The 22,587-nt window shown below is 35.1% G+C and overlaps 2 protein-coding genes across 2 annotated transcripts; both read left to right on the plus strand.

The window, feature by feature from the left end:
* Positions 1–7: 7 nt before the first annotated feature.
* LOC109038752 (RNA polymerase II-associated protein 3) lies at positions 8–19,500 on the plus strand. The gene is made up of 10 exons (XM_019053932.2): positions 8–461; positions 2,607–2,750; positions 11,554–11,877; positions 12,395–12,522; positions 13,310–13,517; positions 14,222–14,458; positions 14,987–15,118; positions 16,682–16,969; positions 17,872–18,064; positions 18,597–19,500. The coding sequence occupies exons 1-10, from the start codon at positions 327–329 to the stop codon at positions 18,650–18,652; spliced, it is 1,845 nt and encodes a 614-aa protein (XP_018909477.2). The 5' UTR covers positions 8–326; the 3' UTR covers positions 18,653–19,500.
* LOC109038753 (uncharacterized) lies at positions 4,385–9,447 on the plus strand. Its single transcript, XM_019053933.2, has 4 exons — positions 4,385–4,769; positions 6,262–6,394; positions 7,908–8,195; positions 8,978–9,447. Exons 1-4 carry the CDS (start codon positions 4,578–4,580, stop codon positions 9,280–9,282), a joined length of 918 nt encoding a protein of 305 aa, XP_018909478.1. The 5' UTR covers positions 4,385–4,577; the 3' UTR covers positions 9,283–9,447.
* Positions 19,501–22,587: the final 3,087 nt, after the last annotated feature.

The following is a 22,587-nucleotide window of genomic DNA, read 5'->3' on the forward strand; positions in this document are numbered from 1 at the left end:
GCACATGTCCTTTTACCTTCTCTTAAATCTTAATTGTAATTTCTCGCGTTGAAACCAATTTAAGTGTGTCAGTTGTTGTTATTGCTCATGAATTTATTTAAGTTTTAGTATGAATCAAATACTGTGCGTTTCAGTTGCTTTGTTATTGCATTAAATGTCAATTTCTAGCATGTAAAGTTTTTCATCAGTTATTGGTAGGTTCATGCTGAGTGCATGACAACAAAACCAAGGTGATACTGCCTGTTTACCAAGACTAATACCAATAATACATAAGTGTATCTGTTTCAATATTTGGCAGCTTGAAATCAGAAATCATCTCGCAGGGTATGGATAAAAGTATCATCATACAGAAGCAAATCCGAGATAATGCAGACGAATTGCACAGTTTCATGCGAGATCTGACCAATTGGGAGAAGGAAATGAAGAGGAAGGAAAATCTACTCCACGGTGAAGCATCACAGGTGCGTCTTGAATTTTAAAATCTTCTCCTGTTCCGTAGACAAAACAGATCTTAGTCCGTGATCCATTACGAGTCTTCATAATCCCGGACAACCTGTCATAGTGCTGATCAAATGCTCAAAATAGAGCATGGACAGTTCATACATATTGATTGGCAAAGTGTGAGAGCATGTATCTCCAGTTGCGATGTTTTAGACCTCCTGTCATACTCTATTTTTTCCACGTAAAACAAGTCAATGTAATTACTTGAAAACTTACTTGATTTTTCTTCTCTGTTCTTCAAATATTCTTCATAAATTTCAAGCACAAAATCCATCTGCATTTCCTGAATGATCCTGATATGCATCTTCTCATATCATAACTACGATAAGTAATTCCAGAGTTAATAATAATAATAATAATAATAATTTATTGTTTCTTTTGATTTAAAACAAAACAAAAGATTACAAAGTCAAAGTAAAAATTGTTATAAATCTAATATACATAATTTACTCTAAATATTCATCAATACTATAGAATACATTCTCCTTACAAAATGTATCTACTTTTCTTTTGAAGGTGCTTCTCTCTTCAATTTCTTTAATATATCTAGGGAGTTTGTTGTATATCTTTGAGCAATTGTATTTGGGCCCTTTGGAAATCATTCCTTTTGGTATCTCTGATATGCTTATGTCTACCTCATTTCTACCTCTATAGTTCTCTTTTTCTCTATTAAATTCGAAGTAGTGCTTATTTCTATTTACAAACAAAACTGACTCCCTTATATAAATATTGTATACAGTCATTAATTCATTTTCTTTGAATATCAGTTTACATGTTTCTCTTTTTTTAAGTCCAAAAATGTTACGAAGTACTCTTTTCTGAAGTTTAAATACTCTATCAACTCCTTTCGAGTTTCCCCAGAACATTATCCCATATCTTATCGTCGAGTAGATGAAGGCATAATAAAGCTTAATCAAATCAGCTCTGTTTAGTAAATGTCTTAGTCTATTTATTGCATAGCTGTAGGATCCTAGTTTTTTTACTATCGCGTCTATATGCTCATTCCATTCAATATTTTCCTGTATTATTAGTCCTAGTACTTTGTGTTTATTCACCCTTTCGATTTCACCCAGTGGTTGGCTGTCTTTCCATTGAATCAAGTTCACTTCGTGCTTTCCGTTTTTGCCGAATAGCATGTATACTGATTTTTCCGTGCTGAATGACTGCGACATGGCTGAATATAGTTCTCTTAGATTAATTACATCCTTCTTTACTGATTTCCAGTCTTCCTCGTTTTTTAGTTGTTTGAAAACCACTGTTTTGTCATCTACATAATCCACAGCCGAGCCACTCATTAGTACATTATTTACATACATTACATAGATTATAAATAAAAGCGGCCCTAAGATACTACCCTGGGGGACTCCATATTCGTTTAATAATTTCATTGAGATGTACGTTTTTCCTTCTACTTTAACTTCAGCATATTGAAGCCACTGATGTAAATATGACCGTAAGACACTGCCCGCTTTTCCTCTTATGCCTACTTTCTCCAAAATTTTTAACAGCAAGTCTCTATCAACTAAGTCAAACGCTTTTGTTAGATCACAAAACACTGCTAGATTTGGGTGTTGTAAATCATCCTGTGTAATTTCGTCTAATATCTCAAACAAAGCTTCTGTCGTTGAGCAGTGTTTCCTGTAACCAAACTGCTTCCTGCAAAAGATCCTATGTTTTTCTAGGAACTTATATACCCTTTTATAAATTAATTTTTCAAATATTTTGGAGAAATTAGGCAGCAGTGCTAGTGGCCTGTAGTTACTGTACTCTGAGGGTTCTCCTTTCTTGTAGATTGGAATAATTTTTGCAATTTTTAAGGCAGATGGGTACTGCCCACATTCTATCATGAGATTGAAAACTCTCGCTATTATTTCACGTGTGTGTTTGACTGATTTTTTTATTATCTGGATGGGGATTTGATCTTCACCCACTGAACTTTTATTTAACTTTTTAGAGTTGGACCCTTTAAGAATTTAAAATCAATATGTCATGGCTAGACTGAACAAATTGTAAGTAAATTCACTATTATTTAAACATTACATTCATATCAAGAAGTGATTAAACAATCTTCCTTACTTTTAATTTCTTTTTGTCTCTGTTTATAGGATATTCCTCCTATCAGGAAGAAAACGAAAACAAGCAAGCCAGCAAATGAAACTGAGAACGTCTCACCATCGCAAAATCCTCCGGAAAACAAGCCCAAGAAAATAGCTTCCTATGATTATCGTGCCTGGGATAAACTGGATGTGGTAAGATATTCGCTTTTATTAATTTTTAAGAATCCACACACTGTATACTTTTTAACTATAAGTATTATTGTCATACCAACGAACTTATATGCCGTCATTTACCTACAGAGCTGGAGTCCACGCCAAAAAAGTTTGGGCACTAACTAGACTGCCAGAAGATAAGCTGTTCTGTTCAGCATTGAAAGTAAATACAAAAATTAAGATGACAGATCTTCTGTCATCCTCAAAAAATGCATGAACCTTGGCATTTGGCACAGGCTCTCCTTTCGTGTGAGGATTTAATATGCTGATGACTGAACAAGGGAAACACTTATCTCAGTTTGCAACAGTGCAGACCACCAGCAGTACCCTATTTTTTAATGAGAAATCTCTTCAATTTAACTTTTTGAAAACTTGCCTCATTTGTTTTCCTACTTGAAGTTTATTCTCTGAAAAATTCAAGCGAAAAATTCAGCTTAATTATTTTTAAAAAACTAAAGGAATTAAAACAGTTTAGGATTTTGAACTATTTACTTAGGGGTGGGGGAGACTCAAAAAATTCCCTACGATCTGAAAATAATTCTATGAGAAGAAAATATGTAATCCTTTGCACTCCTGGCTTAGTATCCTCGAAAAATGAATGAAAATCATCCGCAAGTTTTGAGCAAACATGAATTTGTATCATCTACTCTTTTCTGACTTAGGCACCGGTCCTAGCTGTTTGTTTGCTTATTTGGCTTTGGAGGCCTCCGATTTGTTAAAAAGCTCGATACTTCGATGGTCGATAGTAATTTTGCCACATTACAAACAGGCGTGCAGAAAATGAGAGATCACGAGACTTTCTAGTCCGGGTGAAAGTTGGAGACATCTGGAAGTTTCTTTTTTGCTTTTTTTAAAATTTTCTCCAGCGCATGTCTGCAGGCATTAGACACTAAAATTTTGTGAAGATTTCATCATCGTTAAGGGTGAATGCGGCTTGAAAAATTTGATTTTGCACCCCTAATTATAAAAGTATTAATTTTATCTCACAAATTTAGTCGTAGTTCTATGGACCTTTGGCCTATCACCACTGCGACAATAATTAAAACTTTCATCTATTTTTTCTTTCTTTTCTTTCTATTTTTTTTTTTTTCATTTATAAATATGTTTTATGTTTCCATGATCTTTACTGTTCATGTTAGATTCTTCTCAGCATCTTCGTCAGATTTTCCCAGCTATATTTCGTTCATATTTACTCCAACAGAAAACGTCCCTCAATTACTTAATCCGAAAAATGCATTTACACTAAAGAACGCCTTCAAGAAGTAATGTGCGCATCCAGCCCAAATTGGCATGCATTACATTTTGAAAGCAACAACAATTGCCGTACGGCGTATTGAAGGCGAAATGAAAAAAAAAAAATAATTTGTGTAAAATTAAATCATTATCAAATCCTCCTCCTACCTAAACTATGTGTTTGTTGCAAAAAATTCAGTCTGAAGTCGATTTTTCATGATCAAATCGTCAGCGGGCACTTTAATATTCCTTTTAAAATTCAAAAATCTGAAAATCGTGTTTTCGGATCTTGCCGTCACTTCAAAGTCTATGGAATTCCGGCCCGCCTCTCCTGTGCCTCCCCCCACTCCTGCCGGCAGGTTATCCCTTCTCCTTATATGTCTGTCCGATGCTTCCCTTATCGGATTTGTACGTCAAAACCACTTAACCTCATTCTTGTGAATTTGTTGTGTTGTCCCTGTTCCCTTCGTGTTTTCTCGCGATTCCCGCAGTGTTTTCCCGTGAAAATTTTTGATTTTCACCACGAGTGTCCCCTTGTCTGCCTCGTCCTCCAGTTGCAGCTCCGCGGAGGAAATGAATAAGCGTGTGGTAGTGAAGAGAAAAATGTTCACTCACGAAGAGAGGCATTTTCTGCTCAAGTTAATCCATGCAAACAAAGCAGTCATCGAAAACAAGGAGTCGGATGTTGTAAACCAAGTAAAGAAAAAGATGTGCTGGGAACATATCGCTGAAATGTTCAACAGTCAAGAAACTCATGAAAACAAGGTATGTCGTCCCGTTATGTTTTTGTTTTCTGGTCGTGGTTACACCACCCGTTTGTTGTCAACTCATTGCTCGTGGAATGCACCAACGGCTGTTAGATTTAGTCCAGAATATGAACTGTTCCAAATCTTACGCATTAATGACACTTTACCTAACAGGCTAAACAGCTCAGAGGCTGAACTGTCCCGCCATCTGAACGTACAAACCCTTGAGGAGAATTGCCACTGTTTAGAATCGTATACTTTTGGAGGTTGCCCTCTATAAGTGGGAATCTTTGTGGCCCCTACTCGTTTTGGGCACTCTATGTTTTTATCGGGATGTCGCAGTCGTAGTGAAAGTATTGCGAGAATTGCGTCCATCCTGATCTGTTTATGACCTCCTTCTAGATTCCATGAAGCAATTTATCTCAAAGCATCATCTTATCAGATAGAATAATGAATCTTACAAATTATTTTCTTCTCCCTTTGAGAATAATAGTATTATTGTCTCTATCCTGCTTTCGTAGAAGCTATCTGGTTTCCAGAAACAATACGGTAAGCAGGTAATCGACGGTCAAGATAAAGTTAAACACCAAAATTGAAACTTACTTAAGTAGTGTGTAATAGTTTTAAAGAAGTCTCAACAAACTAATAAGATCATTTTGCTTTTGTTACTCTTCTGATTAGTGTGCCACTTCTGATCTTTAAAATCATGCTTGTACTTAATCTGATGGGAAAATTCAGGGTCTGAAGCCCGATTGTGGAAATTCACATCGGCACTACAAGAATCAAAAATCGATACATTACATGGCGCAGATAGGGCTATGTCTCGTCTTATCGTACCGACAAAGCCAGTTAAAGTTTCAACTATCAGGCTGCTGGTCCGGAAAGATCTTATTCCGTACAGTCATAGTTTGGCAAAGTGGAAACTGAGAAATATCCCGCAAGGCACTGTTTACCTGTCAAAGCTTACAAATCAGTATCAGTTATTGTTCTTTTAACTTGGAAAATTTTCTGGTCAGCGTAAAAGTAGGACAAACTGAGCATTTTTTAAGTCGATCACTTACCATAAATATTCAAACATTAGCCTTTTTACTTATATTAGCATTGATCTGGTCACTCGAGTAATCCATTTTCATTAACTTAAAATCAGTTTTCTTTGCTCCAGCTGGTTGACGTAAAATCAAACTAACTCAGTCTAAAGTGCATTTAGTGCTACAGCTGCTTGGAAGGCCCAGGGCTGCAAAAATTGGGGTGAATCCGAAGCAAAATTTGGGGTGTTAGACTAAATTTCAATCTCTAAAAGAGGCCCTGATTGAGGGCCTTAGTATCCAAAACAAGGTATATTATAAAATATCCAAGCAACCAGCTGGGTTCTGTGAAATTTAATCACTGTGATTGCATTTTTGTACATCTGGAGTCAAATATTTCAATTATTTTGTCTTTTTACGCCAGTCCTCCTAGAATTCTGGGATTTTATGTAGTCCTTGTTTTGATGTATTTTTTCTCCTTTCCAGCGAACAGCCAGTCAACTAATTAAATTTTGGGACAATGAAAAAACCAAAAGAAAAAGAATTCTCACCAATGCCAAACTTAAACAAGCTGCTACTCCATACTCAGATTACTGTGAGCCAAACTTTTCAGGAGTTGGTAAGTTCGTAACTAAGTAAAAGTTTCATCACCCTGGTTTTCAAACTTACTCCCCTTGATTTTTCGTAACAACCCATAAAACTGATCTCGAAACTTGTGCATGAGAGCATACAGTTTGAATCGTAAATATTTAAATAGAACGAATTCACACAAGCCTTGGTCCAATTTCTGCAGCACTTTACCCATGCTGAGCAAAAATTTAAAATTACCGTTCCAATACTGTGATACGCCCAAAGGAGGGTTATGCATTGTTGGAAGCTGTTATTTACAAACCACCTTTTCTTATTTTATTCAAAGTCCTCGGGAATACCAGTACTTAGTTATGTCTGTATTTCACTGATATTAAGCAAATTATTTTCTTGCCTATCTTATCAGGATCGATTGATATTAGACAAAAATTCAATAGGGCCCCCTGGCTCCACAAATGACATAGAGATTCATTAAATTTGACATGTTATTATGGCAGAGCAACTCCTTTCTTTATTCAGCTGTCACAATATTTTTGTTAAAGAAAGTATGTTTCCTTCGTTTGTTGGTTTTGTGAAGTTGGAAACCTTTGATTCGCTCAAATGCAACATGCTTTTCAACCAATCAGGATCTTGTGCAGTGACAATTGAATCAGTGAGAACGAAAACACACCAACTTGAAAAAATGAAAATAATTGAGACACACACACAAAACTGCAGAGTAGGTGAAGGAATTAGTCTAAGAAAAAGATTTTTGGTGCCTAAAAGCAAGTACTTAAGGACACTTTAAATGTCCAAGTTGGAACAGATACGGTAACTTCAATGACCTTTATGAAAATTGTCTTTCCTTAGTGAAAAGTGAGCATTTTCAAGTCATCGAGTTGGTGTGTTTTCGTTCTCACTGATTCAATTATTGATGAAATGGAAATCAAACAACAGGAAATGGATTTGTCAAAGAGTCTGTCATACATACAACTTATATTTCATACATGTATGTCAACACACTTGTCCTCTTCTTTTTCTGCTTCCTGTCAAGGATTTTCTCTGCAACTGTATCTCTTTTACATTCATCAATGGGTCACTATTTAAAAAAAAAAAAAAAAAAAAAAAAAAAAAAATCTTAGGTAGGTGGAAAATTTTCTCAATGAAAAGTTCTGAAATCAACTCCTTCACAAGATGATTACAATTATTTTCAAAACAAATTAAATGGACGTATTCATGCTAAAAGGAACTATGTGCATGGGGTTTGTGTGCAACATAGTTCCTTTTAGCATAAATACGTCCAAGTGGAAGTTAAATGATAGCAACGATATCATTTTTATTTTTACCCTTTAACTAATAATAATTTTTGAAACCTATCTCTTGTTAAGGAGTTTATTTCCAGACTTGCCGTTTTGCAATTTGTTTTCCTCAAGAGATTTTAATGAGGAAATATGTGGCATTGTGCCTAGATGCATACCTTGTTGAAGGACCCATTTTCAATAAATTGATCTCTCATAAAAATTCTTTGATTTGTCTTATACTGAAACTATTTCTATCTCTTTCAGAGAATGCAGATATTAATGTTTTCTTGGAAACGTCTGTGGACACAAGCGCTAATGGCCTTCATAACAGTTATTTAAGCTCTGAAGAAGACATTAAACCATTTAGTTTTGAAGGTCAAAATGGCTTTGATAGAGAGCTTGAGAGTAATATCAATGAAATGTCAATCGCCACCACCAAAGGACCGCCCATGATCGATTACGAATCGCTTGGGAGAAGAAGTCATCCTCAAAGCGAAAACGGTGAATGTCCAACATACCCATCTGCATCATATAGCCAATCCCATTCATCAGGTAAGTTTTTTCAGGTGTAGATGAAATCTGTCTCAAAATTTAGCTTTATAAAATTTAAAATTGTGGAACAGAGTCCGAGCACCTTTAAGTTTGGAAGGTGATTCAATCTACATCATTATATCTTCTCAATGAAGTATCAAACGTATTTAGATATTATGTTTCTTTATTAACTTTAAGCTAAAAATAGAGTGCTCCAATCTAAGTGAATACTTTAGCTGAAACAAGTCTCTTAAAAATCTTACATTCAGGCCAAAATCATAAAAACGCAAAATTAATAGATTCCATCTGATGTATGGAATCGGGGTACTTTTCATTTGATGGCTGTGGCCCCCTATTAAGAGATCTTAACACAGATAGTTTAAAAACAGATAGCTGTTAAACGTTCTCTCTCTGTTTGTCTTTCAGTTTAACAAGGCTATTCTTTTGCCATAATTTGTTGGACGTCATATTGATGGTTTCCTATGGTATGTGTAGATTCACCTTTTAAAAAATAAAGAAGAAAAAATTTGAAAGGTCTGAATCAATTTCTATTGAACCTTAAATAGTCGTCAAAAGATGAAAGAGTGAACACCTATGAGCGGTAACTTGCAGACACTTTCCATAAAAATGTAGGCTGAATGGGCACTTGTTAGCAAGAGAGAGAAAAAAAGGGGGGAAAAACAACTGAATGGCAGGATTTCCCTATTTATTCATTTTTTTATGGTGAAAACCAACGAGGACCATTACTCCAAGTTTCCTTTGAATTTTTGCAAGTACTTAATTTTTTAAATCTTTTGATGCAGGTGCCAATCCGATGGACAGTCCCTACGACAAAAAACCTCCTGCCACATCACCCTCCGAAGCAGAGAGGAGATCAAAAATCCAAGAAGAAATGGATGAAATGAGAAGGCAGCACGAAAAAGATATGACCGCGCTCAGACTGGAAGAAATGAGGTGCCGAGTTGAGCTCGCCAAAAAAGAAATAGAGCTCAAAGAGAAACACGTGGAGCTCGAGAGTAAAAAGATCGAAAGTCTGTTAGAAAAGGAAAAATTTGAGCGGGCGAAAGAAGCACTAGAGCTAGATATTTTGAGGAAGAAGTTGGAATAACTGAAGTATTTGAACCCAGCTTAGCTACTTTGTTAGGGTCTGAAATGAGCTTACTGTTTTTTATTTTAAGTTTTTATCACTGTTAATAATGTTAATTATTATTATTAATGACAATGTTTGTAATTCTAAATTACTTAATAAATTTATTTATACCCATTTAGTAAACCTCTTAGTCGTGATTCCTCTTTAATATTCCATGTTATTTATTTTTTTTTATGTTAATTTGAAGTAGGTTTAATGATTTAAGGAGCAGTTTATCAGAATGAGGCTCTAGAAATGGTATGAATTAATGCACTATGCTACATAATTTCTTTTCAAAACTGAACAAAAAAAATGAATCGAACAATGCAAAGTCTGTCCTTAACAAGATTAAGTTCTTCACAATTGGACAGCGTTCAGCAAACAGGAACCAAGTTCACTGCAGTATTTTCGAAATCATGAAAACTTTTCTTTGCTGTAAAGATAACCGAATATATGTATAATATATAATGAAACTTTTTGTTTCCCTTAAATCTAACTATCTTTCGGAGGATAAAAAAAAATTTCTCTACATTTGGAAAGTTGTCAGAGGAAATATGTATGGTCTTGAAAACACTGTAATAGCATATTTGGTTCTTTTCTGCTGAGTGCCGTCCAATTAACACTGGTTAAATTGAAAAAATACAAATGATGTCATTTTGTGTTATAAGTGAGTGTTAATATCTTGTTCAGAAGTTGATCTCCAGAATTCTTGTTGTGTGAAAAGCTTCTACTTGAGATTTTACAGTCAGGTCGTATCTAGTGGCCTGTTTGATAGAAAATTATGCCAAGAAGGTTGTCATCTCAAAACAGTTGGAATCCTTACATTTGAATCCTTTTTAAAAGCTTTCCCTCTAGCTTGAGAAGTGCTGCCACCAAAGGACTGGTATATTATGGCTTTATATCAATGGCCAAATCGCGAAACCACACATCTTCGTTTGCAACGTTGCAGACATCTTGTCCTACTTTATTTTTTCATTGGAAAAGTAGTCAACTTAATTTTCTGAGAACTTCCTTGATTTTTTTTCTCTACCTATTAGCAAAATTTTCCGTATGAATTTCGAGCCGTTTAGTTGACTTGTTACTGTTCCAAAAAAATGAAAGAGATATTGAAATACTGCTGTGGAGATATGTGATTTTGGTTTTCAGCCATCAATATGTATGTGTCCATTGGTTGAAATCTTGATTTATGTATTCATCTTCCTCCCTTTACTACTCTCTGAGAATACTTTAAAATGTCTAAGATACGAAAATTAATTTTTGGAATGATCGGAATATTTTTCTGTTTTATCAGTTTACACAGCTAATAACTTTTAAAATCTAAATCAAATACATAACATTAAAAAAACTATTTATATGGTTTATCAATCGTTAGTATGGTGTCAAGTCATGCAAGCTATCAAAAGGCTTCAGTAATTTATAGGATGTCTTGAGGAATTCAAACTGGAAAATTTGTCTTACAGATATCATTGGAAACTGGGCTCCCGTGAAAATTGAGATGTGTCTCTACATCAGAGGAGAGATGAAATGTCAGAGAATTTTTCTGAAATTTCATACATTTTTTTCGAAATTCTACTGCAATCCTGAATTGATTCCTTTTACTGTGTCATTTTGTACCAAAAAAGAGGAAGTTACCGAATGCACTGAAATTATACGCAGTAGCACCGGGTCATACCGAAGTCCCACAAGGCGGAGCAATTTTTCTGTCTATAGACAGTTTCTGCTATGAGCAGATCCATTTCTATGTATCCATCATTACACATCCAAGGGAACTCTGGAAAATGTTTCCAGTGAGAATGGTTTCCCTTTTTCACCGGGTTCTGTAATTAAGTAGATTTAATCGCACCTAATCAGTTCTTTCAAGAGTAGTTGAAACCAGGTGTTCAGCATGACAAATTCCTTAGTCCCATTTTGAGGTACTCAAAATAAGGAAAAAGAACGAGGGAAACTTCGTGGATTACATTTTGCAAGAAAGAACCAAGAGCATTCCCATGTCGCTAAGATTTTGCAACTTCGTTTGCCTTGCAAATATAAACAGATTACTTACCCGAACAAATTTTATCTTTTACTTCCAATAAACTATAACTTCAAGACAGAAATGACCCTTGCAAAAATTGTTTGCATGATTTCAGTATTGAAAGAATGTAAGTTACACAATCTTAGCAACATTAGAATGCTTTTGGTTCCTTTTTGCAAACTGAAATCTGTTTGTATAAAAACGTATTACCCTGAGCAAATCTCTCTTATTTACAGGACAAGCTGTGCAAAGACCTCGACAGTGATTCTGAAGACTCCGGAGAGGAGGGCAAGAAAACCAAAGTCCAGAAGAAAAGTGGGAGCAAGAGTGTACCAGCAAAAAGCCCAGTTACTCCAACCAACGCAAGCTCAACAAAAAGTGAAATTTCATCCAATAGTGGAAAAAGCCAAGAAAAGAATTCCAAATCGGTCAGTTGGCGGTCAAAACCCGAGTATGAGAACCAACCACCAATCAAGGACAGTGAATCCTTTGAAGATGCTCATTGGAAAGGCAAATCAAAGCATGAGATTCAAATCCGGGCTAACTACTATAAAGAACTGGTAAGTTATTCTACAATCTAACAATGGCCCTCTAGAGGAAGAATGAATAAAAGCACTATGTAACATATTTTCTCTTCAGAATTTCACGAGGGAAAAGAATTACTCAACGAGAAGTCCAGAAATCAACTTTCAAACAAGATAAGTGTTGAGGTGATTCGACGGTTGCCATTTTTTGTGTCAGAGCGACGTGCGATATATTGCATCAATTCACTCCATAATTTCAGCTTCTTGTCATTTTTTTCGAATTTTGAGATTGCACTTCTGTTTGGTACATGAATTCCTTAGTCTCATGACAACAGAAGTACGACCTCAAAATTCGAAAAAAACGACAAATATAGCTAAAATTACACAAAATACGCCAATTTTTTTTTTTTTTTTCTTTTGGGATAGAACCCTATTTTTCAATTATATTAAAGTTTGAACTATTTGCAGAATGAAAATAATTGTTCCTTATCAAAACCTTTCCAATAATCATCTTATTTGTCTTTTAATGAGAATGTTTCTTCTCTGTCCTCAGGGCAATGAATTTGTCACGGCGGGAGAATGGAATGAGGCGATCAGAATGTATTCCAATGCAATCAATCTCTACCCTGTAGACTCTGTTTTCTATGCCAACCGCGCTCTTTGTTATTTGAAACTTCAACGGTAAGTCACATATTCCTCCTGTTCCTAGCGACATAGTTTTTTCATCATTGTAGGAAGGAAAAGGTATTTTCAAACCTTATTCTTCATAGTTGGATCACATTTTGCAACATGGAAGTTCTTTCTCTAACTCATTCTAGGAAAAATGTATTTGCCATTATTAGTTCCTCTGTGAAGATAGGTGTTATTATGTTTGAGCCAAAAATAGTAGCTCCTTACCATAAAATGTAGTGCAGTTTAATATTTGAGTTTTTCGAGTGAACATAGCCTGAAGCAGGGAAGTGACTTTTTTTAATGGGTCCTCTATTACTAAATGAGTCATCATAGATTAAATAAATTTTAGAATGCTTTGAGGATTATTTTTTAAAAATGACTGTGAGAAACAAGATTGTTACGAGGGTAACTAGGTAATCGTAAACATGAAACTTATAAATAAAACTCAAGTCCGATAAAATGTACCCCACTGATTTTATCATATCATCAAACCCATGCAAAACCACAACAGATATTTGAAGAAGTTTAGAGCAATCAGGAAGTATATGTCACACCGTGAGTTTTTCCTCTTATTTTATTCACTCCCCTCATAATACACTTACTTAAGCCCTACTCTACCTCTACCAATATACCAACTCTATCTACAAACTAGTCAAATAGAACCTTGAACTGCCCTAATCAAATTCAATAATACCATTTGCTTTGAGGGACTGTTGTGTTTTTAGATTTAAGAGAGAAATTCATCAATCAATTGTAGAACAGAGAACTAACGTCCAATACTTCATCTGGTTTTTAGGTACAAAGATGCACAATATGATTGTGATACAGCTTTAACGCATAATGATCAGTACGTAAAAGCATACTTGAGGAGAGCAGCGGCTTTTGAAAACCAAGGAAAATATGAGTTAGCACAAAAGGATTTCCGGACTGTCCTCAAGTTTGAACCTAACAACCGCGCGGCGAAAGATGGTTTGGCATCCGTTCACAAAAAGATAACCAGTCAAGTATGTTGATTTTGTCTGCGTTTTCTGGGTTTTCCTCCTTTACATTTTCTCTCTCTCTCTCTCTCATTTTGTAAATTGGGCTGTATTTTAAAATATGGAACTTCTACTTCTGACTCCTTCCAGAATTAATGTACCTACAGGGTGATCCAGACCACCTGTAAAAGGCTTTTTTCTTGGTTATTACAGTCCGAATGAGATTAAAGAATGCAAGAATGAGGAACAATCGCTTCAAAGTTATTTTTAAGCAGATATTGACGGTATAAGTTGGCAATCACATATTTCGTTTGCGGTGTCTGAAAATCTCCGCCTCTATGTTATGTTTTTAAAGGAGAACAAATTCACATCATTCCTTGAAGTTTTTGCAGAATTTTCTTCGCACAGAGAAGAAAAATCACGGCAGTTTTAACAAATTGCCGTTGAGTAGTTTTCTGTTTAAAAAATTAAGTATGGCAGGAAGTCTGCAACGTTGCAAACCGAGTTGTGTGATTGCCAACTTACACTGTCGATATGGCAAATATCGACAGCTGCCACTGTGCCAGGTGTGGCCTCATATTCATAACAGTGAATACCATATTTTCCATCAGCAACTTTGTTTCAGTCAATGTGTAATCGTCAATTTACACTCCACTGAAATACCATCTCTTTGAATGATTTGCTTTCTAACAATTCTTTTTAATCCTTTAAAACCTTGCTTTTAATTTCAGAACTGTACCTCAAACATTTCATCTGAAAGCAAAGTGAAGCCTCCAGGCTGTGGCTCTGTCAAAGAAAAGATGCTTTGCACTGAAGGCAGTAAAGTCACCGCAGTGACCCCATCAGAAAGCAAGATATTTGAAGCAAACAAGGAGGAAGCATTAGTGGTCAGAACGTGGAAATCCGAAGAAAATGATCCTAGAGTATTAATGGAAACTGTAATGAGACCTGCTCATCTTCAGTCAACTGTAAGTTTCATGCTGTATCTTTCTTTTGAAAAAATAACTGGAATTTTGCAGCATCGCAAAACGAGGTACGCTTTTTTGCAGTTTCATAATTTATACTTAGAGAGAGGAGTGTTCAGTACTGCCATCTAAATCCTTTTACCTCCGTAAAAGTGCCTTTTGGTGTGAGTTTAATCCTATGAGCTTAAAAAAATGTAGGAGTCTAAAGAAAACATGTCGGAACTGGGCTCAAAAGAGTGAACTCAAGCCAAATGGCACACTTTTTTCTGTTTTTCTTGAGACTTGGATTTTGGTGCAAAAAAAAATATCTTTTCAACCGTTCAAAGATACTTTGATTGAAAGATGCTGTGTAAAAGTATAACTTTCTACTTATCTTCAAAATATTTCCTGGGATTGAAACCACTACTCAGATATTGAAAACAGGAAGAATCAAGAAAGTACAAAGTAGAAACTAATGTAACTCTCAATGTTGGTTTTTTTCTTTTCTTTTCTTTTTTTTTCTATGTCTAAGCTATTTATCTTATTTTTCAGAAGCCTTTAAAACGTGTTAAAATAGAAGAAGTTTATTGTGACTACGAATCTCCTCTTAAAACAAATGGAAAGAATTTGCTTCCGAGCAAGGAAAAACAAGCCACAGTTTCGATACCTGATTCTAATTCATCTGTAAGTCATTCTTTTCCCCTAATTGTTCTTTGTAAGACACTTATTAGCGCCTAATCTGAAATCTTATAAATATTTAATCTATTCTTATAATGGGCCTGTTGCAAACTTTTGCTAGAGCAAAAATAAGAGTTGTTTCTTATAGATAATGCCTCAAAAATCACGATGAGCGCATCGGCAAAGTCTGAAATGCACTCATAACTTCACAGTCTGTTTAAGAAATTTGCGGTTTTTTGAGCTTCCCGCTTCAAAAACGATACTACGGCACAGGTGAACATTTTGTAAGAGGAGTCGTTCCATCGTCGGCAATAATCATCATGGCCGACGCCAATCCGCCAAAACACGTTTGATGGGACGAGATAACACCTGAACTGGATTAGACCAGATAACAATCGGTGTGTTAACGTTCATATTTTCCACGCCCGAATTGATTGACCTTGAACTCTCCTCGAACTACGCGCGGAACTGCGCGCAAGCGTCGGCCATGATGAATATCGCCGACGATGGAGCGACTCCTCTAACAAAATGTTCACCTGTGCCGTAGTATCGTTTTTGAAGCGGGAAGCTTCAAAAAAACGCAAATTTCTTACGCAGATTGTGAAGTTATGAGTGCATTTCAGACTTTGCCGATGCGCTCATCGTGATTTTTGAGGCATTATCTACAAGAAACAACTCTTATTTTTGCTCTAGCAAAAGTTTGCAACAGGCCCATTATATGTAGTAATTTATATTATTCTGTATTCTTGAGGAGAAATTGAGGCGCCGGGTGCGAGTAGAGCACTTCTTGGTCGCGGTGATTTAGAATCTCCTTCACTGATTTGAGTCTCTGAAAAGAATTCAATGGGTGTTTTTTCCAGAATTTTTTCTGTAGAACATTGTAGCATCATGAAGAAAATTGGTTAAATTAGAAAAGAGGTAAAATTTCAATTAAATAAATGCATTCATTTCCCTCACAATGGATGAAATGTTAATATAGATTCTGGAACATTGTAATCTAATCTTCCACATTTAGCACCTCAATTAAATCGGTTTCTGTAAGATGGGGATACGTCCAATAACTCATGAGCTCCAGTATCCACCGTGATCAAAGAAAGCCAGGGCTCATGAGTTTTTAGGCTTACGCCTGTCTAACAGAAACCGATTCAATTATGATCACAGTTGATCTACTTCTGAAGACGTCTGTAAGGTTGAGAAACCCGAGAAACTAGGTATAATCAAAGGTAAAATTGAAAAGACTCAAGTTTCCTTTCAAACTTTTCTTTTTGCATTATGAGTGTTTTGAGTGGTTTTTAATTCCTATATTTTTTAATTGAAGAGTGCTTTTAGCTTCCTGAGTGAAATATGATTCAAAGATCATGGATGGTATAGGTTTGCTAACTTTTCAAGTTACACAGAAAGACCAGCTATATATTGATTATCAGAAAATGTAAACAGCGGAGTTTCTGTCATGCTGTCAAGTAGGGTCTAATAAGTTAATAAAAAACATTTCCTTGAGCTCCATTTTAATCATTAGAGTTTTAAGATTTATCTCTTGGTTGATTAACTACTTTGGCATTCTTCTTGTAGGCGCATAAATCAGTTGTGTCAGGAAAAATTCAAGAGATCAAAGCAGATACCTCTGTATTAAGTCAAACCTCTGTCAAGGCTGAACTAATGGAGGAACTCAAAATCACCTCACCAAAATTGAAGGAGAATCAACCTGTAGTAAAAGCCGAAACTAAGGTTACAGAAATGGGCAGTGTCCAAAACCCAGAAAATATTGACATTCCTAGGATCCCGATTTCATATGTTGGTTTCTCAAATTCTTGGAGCTTGATGCAGAATGAACCTGAGAAACGTTATTTATACCTAAAGGTATGTATTTGTATGTATTAAAAAAAAACATTAATTGGTTTTTCAGTTTTAGAAAGTTAAGATATAAAGTTCATTTCAGCGCCAGGTATAGATGGCTAAATGCGAAAAATGTGTACTTACTACTTATCTCTTCTGCATGGTGGAAATCTGAGGCAAGCAGCCATCAGTATTCAATCTCACATCTGACTGTTCGCAGTGAAATTAAAATTTTGTGTATTGTAATGCAAAAACCTAATAAAAATCAGAATTTTAGAGATGTGCTAGAAATTCTAATGTTGATCTTTGACGACAAGTCTATTGGACGCAAGAGATATGGCTAACTATGCATACCTTCTACAGGTTTAATCATGCAAGAATTATGTTGAGCACATCAGGATTGTTTAAAATACACTTCAAAACACTCATTTCATGTAGTTCTCAGTGCGCATTTTTTTTATTGTTTCCGGTTATCAGATTTGCTGCCTGAGAGAAGAAATGAAAATTTAATTGTATATATCAAGAATTTTACATATTGCTATTAAACTTCCTAATATATGATTCTCATAATTTTAAAGTTTTTATCTCCTGCTCTAAATTTCAAAAAGGTGATTTTTAAAGTTTTGAATTGATCCAAATTTTACCAGAAATTGATGTATACAATTTGCAAAATTTTTGTTCGTTTCAGTTACGAAATCTAACTCACATATTCCCCTGGACATACCTTATTAGTAGCAATTAAAGAAAAAGTGCCTGCGAATGGCGTGAATTTTAAAACGTAGAATACGTACCGCACTATTCAGCAGCTTTTGATCATATTTTGGTCATAATTTTGATGAGATTTCTCAGTTTACTGTTTTATCTCGTATGCAACAGATCCATTGTACTTGATAATCATATTTCATTTTTGAATTTACTCGTTCCAGAGAATCAGTGGAGAAAAATTGCCTATTATTTTCGGTAATTCACTCGAGAATAGCGTTTTGAGTGAAATAATTGCTGTGCTACAAAGTGAGTTCGTTGCAAGGAATGAAAAAATTTCACCATTTTTGTTTGGACTAACCCGAGTTCAACGTTTTCGTGCCTTGGTTTTATTTTTATCTGAAGCTGATAAAACAGGTAAGGTCTTTTCCTAAAAAAAGAATTGATATATGATGGTTTTCCATAACTAGTGTGTTTTTCTAGGTGTGATAGCTCAATTGATATTGGGCGTAGAAACTTAATGTCCAGATATAATTTTTTTCTTTTCTAGTGTGAAGGTTAATTCGTCAAATATGATTCTAAAACCTGTCAAATTGACACATTAGACTTTTTGAATTCTTTCATCAGGCAAGATAAATCTCTTAAAACTGAATGTTTTCACACAGAAGAAGATATGAATTCTTTGTGTAAAAAAATATTTTAAACTTAAAAATAGTTAAAAATGTGTCCTTAACATCGAGTCCTGCGGAGGTGTAAAACTTCAAACGTATTTTTCTCCATTCCAACTTGACGGGACTTGATGTGCTTCTGTTGAACTCTGTGCCAATGATGAAATTGATGTAACTCTTCTTCAGTTTGCGACCATCTTTAAATCTATAGCCATACCTGATTGTGAAATCAGCTAATTTTGTAGTCACGATTTTAACAATGAAATGTTGTTTGTTCACAGTGCTGCGAGATTTGGTTAGTTACTGTCAAGCAAAGCAGGACGTGCTCCGATTCTGATATCAGTGAACTTCGTCAGTCATTTCAAGTTTGACAAGCAGACCGAGTAAATAAGACATACACTCTACAATGAGCCAGAACTTTTAAGAAACTCAATTCATAAAACTTAACCTGTTAAACAGGAGAAAAACGCTATGTTTGTTATTGCCTTCATAAAAATGTTATCCGACGTTAAAGCAATCGTGAGTTCTATTTTTGATTTCATCATACCGTTTTGCTTTGTTTCATCATGAAATTAGAGGAATTTTTTCATGTAATATTAATCTTTTGAATTGTGAATCGCAGCCATGACAGTGAAAACAAAATGGAAATGATCCTCTGCAGGGTGGTCCGTAAAAAAAACTAGAAGTTAATCTAGGCTGTATTTCGGTACCCATTTCCCTATTTCTTAAATAGATATGCATGAAATGTATTTTAACTGTTTTTCAAATTTTTTCTATCAGAAGTGTGTATTTTACACTCCTCGAGCTGTTCAAAAGGCCGAAGCACTTGTGCAAATTTTTTTTTTCTTCTTTGCAAATGGAGGCGGTGGAAAGCTGTTTTGTGTTTCTAATGTGAGATTCGTAGTAACAAGGCAGTAAAATAAGTGGAACAAAGATTTTAATTCTCAGAATGTTGGATTGCTGAATCCGTCAATAACAGGCAACAAAAATGAAAATCAAAACTGTTTTAACAGTCCTCACATATTTATTAATGGCGAAAAAAGATAAAATTTTTACAGTAAAAAAAGGTCAAAAACATCTTTGTTGGAGAACATACTGTAAAGGTCTTGAATAAATATTCAATTGAGCTTCTTGAATTCTTGTATCTTTGTAATGAAAAAAACAAAAAACAAATTTAGAACAATATTTCAGAGAGCCTTCTTATTTTGTCATCTAACCCCCAGATAAGACTGTCAGCTAATACAAACCAAAATCTTTTATCCACAAGAAAATATATGAAAACAATTTTTTTTACATGAAATAATTGGGAAAAAAAATTAGAGGAAACAGAAATATACTTTTTTCGATTTCTTTAAAAAATAAAGACTTGAGATCATAGAAAAATAATTAGGTACATCAATATATTAGAAGGTACATCAAATAGAACATAGATAATTAATCTTAATTTGTAACTAAATCAGGTTGGCAACACTGCAGCAGTGACTCATTGAATCAAAGAATCTTTCTGTAAAGAGGAAGAGAACAATCTTTGTAACTATGTGACCTCCAGAATGATAAGATGTTCTTCTTGTCACGAAAAAATCATAGAGTTAAAGACAAAAAAAATCTCTGTAGAAAAAATTGAAAACTGTGATCTCAGTTTATAATGAGTGAGTATAGAGCGCAAGTTTGAGATGTGTTTAATATTAGGTAAAGTGAAAAGCATTTATAAAAAAAAAAACCTACTTTTTTGGGCTTAAACTAGGACACGATATGTCCAAAATGTCTTTTTCTCTGTACAAATAAGTGATTTTACTAATGTTTATTGCATTTGCTTCCTTTTCAAGAAACGCGGTCCGAAGAAGTTTCTGCATCTTTAATGCTTTCTCTTGTCAGCATCAATTTTTTTCAAGAAGGACCTGAGGCAGAGAGACTAAATCAGTTTGTCGTAGACAGTCTACTCTTGATCAGTGAGGCACTGTTGCGCGATAGCAACATCGAAATAAAAAACACTTTGAAAACATTGCATTTGATAGAAACGAAAAGAGAGTACAAGAGGTAAAAAATATCAAAGTTCAGTCGAGGGTTGCTCGTTTTTATTGGTCGTTTCTTAATCGTAACTCAACCTGATGGAGAACGCTTCTCCGTTCAATTATAATAACCAGAAATAATATAAACTTAAACGAATCACCTTCTGAAATGAAAACTATAATGGATGAAAGTCTCCCAGAGCTTTTCAAGTAAAATTTGAACTCATTCTTCCATGAAAAAAAATTGGAATTGGCAACACCAGCGACAACAAAAGTTGAGTAAACTTTGAATTCCTCATATAAAGACTGGAAACATGAGCCTGATCGTCATTTTGTCACCTTCCAGGCAAAGTATCACAAGCGCCATGCGACGTTTAAAAATTTCCGCTGCCATTTTATTTCTTTACTGAGAAATTGTTGGTTGAATCTGTTTGGAAATTTCACTAAATTTTATTGGCAGCACAAAGAAAATTCAGTGAAATTTTCGGACAGCTTCGTTGAACAATTTCTCTGTAAAAAAATAAAATGGCGGCGGAAATTTTTAAACGTCGCATGGCGCTTGTGATACTTTGCCTGGAAGGTGACGATTTTACAATGTAATGGGACTCATACTTTTGAGACGGTGATGCACTGTCCACACTCATGACAATCCTACAAGCTTACGTTCTCAGCCCTATCTTAGTGAAGAGGATATCACTGATCACGGAGGTGGACACACGATAATACTACAATTTACCACCACTACGGTCTCATTTTAACTTTGCAATATCTCGAGGAATCATTTTTGATTGACCAGTGTCACCTTCAAGTTAACAGTTACTTACGAATAGATGTTTTAATCCTTGAGTGACTCTTTTTCTTTCAAAACAAACAACTATTTTTCAACGCCTCCACTGTATCGTCAATAACAGGCCAAGTGCCCAAAAGTTGATTTTTTTTCTGACAATGGGCCACTAGATAAGGTGTGACCTAGAAAAATCTTCACGTGCTCTCTCTTCAAAATTTTACTCATAAAAACGTCACACGGTGGTATGTTCGGAAAACAACTCCTGAACAAGATATCAACAAGTATTTTTAACATTAGATGAAAGGAAAATTAGACTACACGAATGATGTTATTTTTATTTTTGCCATTTGACAAAATTAATGTGAATTATACACACTTATGAGTTCACACAGGGACTTTCTGTTGTGTAATTCTAAAATTTCGCAGAAAGTACTGCAAAGTGCTTTAGTTCATATCTTGTTTAGAGGCTCATTTCTGTAGCCTATACCTCTAATGATATCCTTCAGACAAATGCGCCCCACTCTTGTTGGTGGCTCTTAGCCTGTCATGCAGCATGCAGTCATAGGTGGTTAGAACAGAATGCCACATCTAACTTAATCTTCCATTTCTTTGGCAATTACCCCCTTTTTTATTACAAGTCATCATTTCATGATTCAACTCAACTACAGCTGATAGAACATCTCAATAAACAATAACAAAACACAAAAAGTAGAAAAGATATACAATTAATAGTGTTAACAAATGAAAATAAACTTTATTCTGATGAAAATCATATACAAGCTAGCTAAGTAATGAAGTTTAGAGAACCTATATAGTCTGTGATCACAAGAAGATACCGTAGAAGATTAAAATTGAAGATACAAAGTGACAAAAAAGTAAAGGAGCAAGGTGGAAAGGATCCTGCACAGAAAGCCAAGAATGCAGCGTTGGCTAAATTCCATCATTACTTGATGTGAATTGTCCTTTAGGACTTCCCGAGCACAATGAGCTTTTAAAATTGAACTTCCTATGTGCCAATTTTGAGGAAAGCGGGTGAATTTTTCAGCATTTTCAAAAGTATTATCACCCAGATGAAACGTTGCAACATCTGATAAAAATTGAGGAAAGCTTTTGTTTCCTTGATGGATGGGAAAATAAGACAGACCAAGAGAATCCAATACCTGCGGATGATACGGACAACGAGCGGCACAGCGTCCACACACTCTTTGTGACAGTTCTACTTCACATCTCCATAAGAATAAGCGTTTTTGAGTGTGGAAATATTCACTTTTCAAGCCTGCTTATCTCGACAATGGTACGTAGGAAGTTCAACTCTAAAAGCTCAACATGCTCAGGAGATCTTAAAAAACACCATATCACTTTTTGTACTCGGCGCAGGTTCCTTACCTTTGAAAGCTAAAAAATCTTCCTCCAATAATTGGTTTAAGAATCGCGTCAACTCAAAATTACTGATTGCCTATCACTTCCTTCTCTTCG

The sequence above is a fragment of the Bemisia tabaci genome, chromosome 8 (assembly GCF_918797505.1).
Source record: "Bemisia tabaci chromosome 8, PGI_BMITA_v3".
Taxonomy (NCBI): Eukaryota; Metazoa; Arthropoda; class Insecta; order Hemiptera; family Aleyrodidae; genus Bemisia; species Bemisia tabaci.